The sequence below is a fragment of the Olea europaea genome, chromosome 6 (genome assembly GCF_002742605.1).
Source record: "Olea europaea var. sylvestris chromosome 6, O_europaea_v1, whole genome shotgun sequence".
NCBI lineage: Eukaryota > Viridiplantae > Streptophyta > Magnoliopsida > Lamiales > Oleaceae > Olea > Olea europaea.
In genome coordinates this window covers 13,470,465-13,477,360 of record NC_036242.1, presented here as the reverse complement: position 1 = coordinate 13,477,360, position 6,896 = coordinate 13,470,465, and the positions used below count along the sequence as shown (strand labels likewise).

General features: G+C 33.9%; 1 protein-coding gene across 2 annotated transcripts; it reads right to left on the bottom strand.

The window, feature by feature from the left end:
- Nucleotides 1–385: 385 nt before the first annotated feature.
- On the bottom strand, nt 386–4,275 carry LOC111395907 (microtubule-associated protein 70-5-like). Of its 2 annotated transcripts, none has more exons than XM_023022125.1 (11): nt 4,148–4,275; nt 3,590–3,675; nt 3,271–3,336; nt 2,823–2,993; nt 2,490–2,660; nt 2,250–2,405; nt 2,023–2,169; nt 1,680–1,751; nt 1,028–1,591; nt 800–939; nt 386–721 (listed from the first exon to the last, which is right to left on the bottom strand). In XM_023022125.1, exons 1-10 carry the CDS (start codon nt 4,239–4,241, stop codon nt 838–840), a joined length of 1,629 nt encoding a protein of 542 aa, XP_022877893.1. In that variant the 5' UTR covers nt 4,242–4,275; the 3' UTR covers nt 386–721; nt 800–837. The 2 variants fall into 2 exon arrangements, with proteins under 2 accessions (XP_022877893.1, XP_022877894.1); XM_023022126.1 differs by having other exon boundaries at nt 386–707.
- Between the last annotated feature and the right edge of the window lie 2,621 nt (nt 4,276–6,896).

Here is a 6,896-nt window from a genome sequence, read left to right as displayed (position 1 = left end):
CATTGCCCTATCAATTTTCCTCCAAACCGAGTGATTAGTCCACGTGTAATAATGACCAATGGACCGTACATTTGTAAGACCCACATGAAGGCAACAATTTGCAAAATCCTTAATTTCATAAGGACTAACGTTTGCCCCATTACATTTCTCATCAAATTTGAGAACATTATTGTAGTCACAAAGAATCATCCAAGGCAACGAAACTCTAGTGTTGTATGACAAAAAGCCGATATTTTCGAGCATTTGCACCATGGTTTGATTGAAACTGTGAGCTCTCAGGATTTTAGAGAGGAAAGATGTTTAGTCTTTAGGCTGATCATCTCTGTTTCCCCTGTTACGGTGTATCAAAAACTCTTTTCCTTGCAACATTCAACCTTCTAGAATCTGTCCAATGCTTCGTGTTTCTATTTGGTGAAAATTTAACAATTTTCATTGAATTATTTACTGGTGGAACTCTTATACATTGGATCGAGTAATATCAACGTAAATATGATAATTTGGATACATATCATTCCAAAATTCATAAAAACTAGCCTTGTAGCCTTCAATTTCACATACTATCGAGACATTATTTCTGTTTATTTAACAACTGTCAAATTCTCTGCATCTGAATATGTAGAAATATTGAGAAGTCTAATGGATGGAGTGATTTCCAGATCATTATCACCTCTTTTCTTCAAATGGATCTTTAAAAGGCATCCATGATCCTTATCAATTGAAACTGTCAAAAGGTTAGCAAATTTATCCGTAATTGCATATAAAATCATTTCAATTCAGACCAATGGGAAAATTTACAAACCTTTTTGATGAGCTTCTGTTTCTTATCCTGTCATCCACCTATATTAGAACTGAAGCCTTCTCTCTTATTGGTGCTCTCTTTATTTTCTTCGACTGTACTTCTAATGCTCGTGTCATCGTTTTACTCTTCTTCATAAGAATCTGAAAATAGTGAACCTAGCATTAGAACACAACATGCATATTAATCACACAAACTCATCAAATATGGGGGCAGTTACTGGGACTTTACCTTGATTTCTTCATTTTTAGCATTTAAAGTACTGTCTCTCGATTCACAGGACTTTCTCAAATATATGACCTCTTTCTGAAGCCTGTCGTACAAAAATCCCGAGACCATATCATCACTATCCTTTTTAGTACTGTCCATACTTTTAACGTTCTCCGAGTCTCTGAGTTCATCACTTCTACACTTTTCAATACTGATCATAGTGTTTTCGTTTATTTCTGTATTCTCCTTTTCGTTGCAATCCACGATCTTATTTCGAGAAGCCCACAAACTCTTTTTCAAGAAACTTCCCCCAGAAGAGTATCTCTTGTTTAAACTATTAACTGCCTTAATTTCTCCGGCTGCGCCTGGAGTTTGCCTTTCATCCCCTGTCTGCATCGAGATTTTACTAGCGGTGGACGATCTTTGTTGTGATGTAGATCTTTTGTTTGCTCTGGTATTACTTGCTAGGATTCCAAATAAATTATTTGACTTCTCAATTTTCGGGGATCCATTAGAATTCACTGAGAAAGTAGACACATGCTTTAAGCCTTCTTCCAGTGTCTTCAGCCTTAATTTCAACTTATCCTAAGGAAAATGAAGCATCTTTAGTTCACTCAATCAACTTAAGAAGTATATTATATCTAATGGCTGTATGAAATATGGTTCCCAGTACCTTTAGTTGTGCTTCTGCCTTGGTTGCTCTTTCTGAGATAGCTAGTTTTTCTTTTAACCGTTGTATCTCAGCCTATAATATATAGGTCTCAAAATTAAGAAACAAACTCGTAACACATACAAACCGTTGAATCACACTGGATAGGACTAGACACTAGAACAAGAAGATTTTAACTTACCTTTATATATATATATATATATATATATGCTGTCAAATTCCTCTATCAAATATGTTATAGATCAGCTGAAAAGGGATACTTTTTTTTTTTTTTGTTCATGCATAGAAGAATGGAATGCGGGCCATTCTTATAGGAGCTTTTACGGTTTTGAGTAGTAAGTAATACCTCAAACATTTTTCTCTCTTCTAGCCATTTCTTGACTGGCATAACTCTGCTGTTTTCATCCTTCCACTCATTAGCAACAACTGTTGCTATTCGGTTTGCTGAAACCATGACTCTTGCAAGCTCCCTCTCCAATGTCTTCTTCTCCTCCTGTCGAGATGGACAGGACTAAGATGAATTGATACTTAAAAGTATAGACAGGTGATTCAAATTACACAAGCATGACTTACATTTAGTTCAGAAATCTGTCGTCTGTAACCACGGACAGCGTTGGCTGCTGTTCCACCAGCAAGTATGGCCTCCTCGAGCTCGATAATAGTTTGGCTAAGCTTTTCAATCTCTGAAACTTTTTGCCTATTATTCTTGTCAAGTATTTTATTCTCCTCCTGCACAAACACAAAAGCATTTTAATTAGCTTTTTTCAAATTTAAGTTGTAGATTAACCTTATAATTATTTGGTCGAATCATGCCTGACAGATCTCAATTTGTCTCCTGAGCTCAAAGTTTTCACTTTGAACTTCCTCTACTATAAGTGCCCTTTCAAGAGCATTCCTCAGTATCCTCTCAGCTTCAAGCAAGGCTGCTTCCTTCGACTTTGTGAGACGTTCCATTGCCCTCTTATCCTCCTGCAGTGCTCCAATCTAAAAAGTTCCAAAAAACAAGATTACAGAAAAGTAGATACATGTACCAATATCGTGTTTATCAGCTCGACTTTCACATTACTATTTTCGATTCTGGCAACTTATACACCAATTGGCTAGCAAGAGTACAGTACAGATGTTGTATATCTCCATCTAATTTACCTCATTCTTATACATTTTAAGTTCTGCCTCAAGAGGAGCTATGATTGATTCAATAGGAACATAATCATCATCCTTTTGATTTGCATACACCCTTCTAAGAGTCGCCTCTGCCGCATATTGTGCGGTCAATGCCTCTCTCTTCTCATCAGCAAGTTTCTTGATATCAAGATTCTGCATCAATCACATTCAAACCAGTTATCTTCATATCTAACTTTCTGATATAGCAACTTAGCTCCATTTGGATACAAATTTAGTCAAAGTCAAACATTAATTTGCATATTCATAACTATTACTAATAATTATTTACACATATTTTGTGGGATCCACTACTATTTCTCTTACTATTCTTTTTAAAAACCATTTATAAATTTGCCAAATAGAGGCTTAAATGTTTCATATATGAAAAAAAAAAAAAAAAAAAAAAGAAAAAAAAAAAAGAGAAATGTACCTTTTGTTCAAGAAGATTTTCAGTGACTAAGAGCTTTTCTTCCAATCTTATCACTTCGCTCCTGAACTGTAAACAAATTGTACATAGATACGTATATTTAGGAAGCAATTTTAATCATGCTATACCAATATCATTGGTGAATTGCAGTTTGAAATTCATGCTGTCGCTACTCAAAGCAACTGCGTCTTTAAAGTTTCCGAATTTTAATAATAAAATTAAAGAAATTAGGATACTTGTTTTGAGTTCTTAAGACATTTCCTAAGTCTTTGAAAAGTTTACTTTTTTCGAAATATGAATTAAGAATGTTTGTCTTGAGTACCTGTTCCATTGCCTTATCCTTGAGGACTTCAGTTGCTCTCAGTGCCCTGAATTCACATTGAGCCTTCTTCAATTCCCCATTCTTCTCTGAAATTATGTCAGCAGTCATCATTTTTAGTGATGTTTATTAATGTAATATCTGTCTTTACTATTGAAACTGTTCTCCTGCCCATCGTGGACAGGATAAAGCTGTCCACTTGATATGACATGAGATTCTCACTTACAGTTCTTTTCAAAGAATAAAATAAGACTTCTCACTGAAGCACAAAGAAAGACTTCCTTTCCAAAGTGAGCAAAATAATACTTTTCCTCCGTGGGCAGGAGAATAGGAGTGTGAAATCTCCAAAATGTGATATATTAATGTAAAAATGAATATAGAGGACCTGGAAACTAGATAACACTGTGTTTGAATTGTCCTAGTCAGTACCACAACTAATTCTTGATGTCTCCAACTAATTTTTTGTTTAAATACTGCTCACATGCATAAACATCTTTTTTTTCTTACTCGACTATGCTCGGTGACACGTATTATTAAAAACGAGAGAGAGAGAGAGAGAACCTTTGAGTAGGTTGTTGAGCCTGTTGAGCTCAAGGACAACAGGGTCTGGATGTGAAAGAGAGAGTTCTTCACCAAGTTCCTTCAACACAGACATTTTCTTTGTTATCTTTTGTCCTGCTTTCTAATGCAAAGAAACGGACTAGTTACGAGTTACTTATATAGTAATTGCTCCTAGCCCTTGAAGAGAGAGTCCATACTTGTAAGGAATTGACCACAAAGAGAGGGATGGATTTCCCTCATTTTGAAGCAAACTCCAATCGAAAATATCTGATACCCACCCTTCTTTCCCTCGTCTCGAGAATCAGTTGAACATGAGGTGGCCTTTTCTCGCAAGGAAATTTTATGTAGGATCGAACTATGTGCACAACATGGCACCTGGCTCGATTCACAACACCCTCACACTGGGGGGCCCGCGCTAATAAAAAAATAGCTCAAGCCCCAGAGCAGTACAACACAGTGGGGGTGCTGTAAAAACAGCTTCATCCTTTTATGTATGGCTCACACTAATACTTTATCGTGCAAGTCTTTAGTGCACCTCTCTTAAACACGAGGTGGCCTTTTCTCCTAAGGAAATTTTATGTAAGGCTCACACAAATAGACCCTACCGTACGTGATAAAGGTCTTTATTACGTCGCGTGCTTTATGTTAAAATTTGGGATCATATCTTAAAAGGTCAATTTATTAAGAAAGTAGTCAAAGTCTTTATAAATTGGTTTATATTTTTATTTTTATTCAGTGTGAGATTTCATTATTTAACACGTTTGCAAGATGGTGACACGTTTGAACAAATCAATCTTGAAATATGTGTGCTTATTTTTCGAGCCTTAATTGGATCGAGTTGCTCGTTCAAATTTAATGAGTTATGATATTATATTAAGACATGTGTTTCTATCTTAAAATGCCAAACTTATTAAGAGGAGTGGTTACAATCTTATATATTGGTATATATTTTTATGTTCATTTGACATGGGATTTTATCCTTTTGCACTTTGCCATCCATTGAAAAATGAAAATTGTAGCGTGTGTTATAGAATAAACAGTTAACTTAGATATTTTCATCATGATGCACCACCTACTTCATGATTATTAACTATTACTTCTTTAATTTTAGATCCCTTGAAATAAAGTTATCTTTGAAAAATCTTGAAAAATGACGTCCTATGCATGCGTTATAGAATAAACAGTAAATTCAGATATTTTCATCATGACACACCACCTACTTCATGATTATTAAGGGCATGTTTCAACCTCGATATTCTCCAAAGATACATTTTAGAATAGTGATTTGATGGAGAACATGTAGTTAAAGAATAAGAAAAATTTTGAATTTTCGTATAATATACTAATATTATTTTATAAAAGAATGTATGATTGAAAATAAGAGAGAAAAATATATATTTTAAATATAATGGCAATCAAACAAGTGCTAACTATTATTTATTTAAATTTAAACCCCTTGAAATAAAGGTCTCTTCGGAAAATCTTCAAAAATGACGTCCTAGCATGTGTTATAGAATAAACAGTAAATTCAGATATTTTCATCGTGATACACCACCTACTTCATGATATTAACTATTATTTCTTTAAATTTAGACCCATTGAAATCAAGCTCCTTGGAAAATCTTGAAAAATGACGTCCTACTAAACGAATTTGATAGATAGCAATTTCAATACTAGAATATAGAATAGACACATGTTCATGTTTTCACCATTCACATGTGCAATTGCCAACTACTATGTTGAGTTTGTGTCGCAATTCGCAAAACTACGGTAGCTTGATCTTTCGACTATCTTAGGACTAATACAACAATGTTATAAAAGAACTTTCAAGCATCCACGCTTTTAAAAGCCAATTTTGACGTTAACTTAAATTTTACTAATGTAAAACCATATATATAGATGGAACAAATTCATGGGGAAATTAATGACATTAGTTCAAGAAAACAAAACTCCAAAATGATAAAATGTGATTAAAAAAAACTGAAAGTTTGCAGCCAGTAGTTCAAATTGGCATTGCGAACGTTCTGAGAAGGAAAGAGATGGTAGGTAATTTGGTAACATCTCATTCCTATACCAAGAAAACTAAGGTGCATTTCTTGGACTTTTCGTTTACATTAAACCGTCTTAATTATCAAGTTTAATAAGATGGGTTTCTTGCAAAATGATCATAAATCAAGAGAAAATATCAAGGAAAATTTTTAGTGAAGTCGTGATCTGCAAATCTTGATGGAAAGCATTTGATTAGGACTTAATCAATTGCTTAATCATTAAACCCGCCTAGATTCATGCTTGATGTCAAGGCAAGTCTTTATTCTGATAGCGATTTGAACTAAAACCAAGAATACGAAGTATATGGTTTTACTTTAGTTGGGTTGATGGTATTAGAGTTAAGGAAAATCGGACTTCAAAATTTGTTCACGCATTGAGCCTTGGATGAAAGAAAAATCTTATAGCACGTGAGTGAACATTTAAAAAAAAAAAAATTTAAAAATATGTTTGTTGCTACTCTCATGATTCAAACTTTTAGACGAAGTGGTTTGATGTAGGAATCTTCAATAAATTGAAAAGGGTTCAAAAATAACATGAATCACCATATGATCATCTTTGCTTGTAAGTACTTGTTTAAAAAGTTATTAAAAGTTGATATCAAAGTCAACATTCAATTTTAATTACACATTTTATTAGATTCACAACTAAATAAAATTTTTCATATATTTCATCAAATTTTATCAAAATATGTCAATCCCCA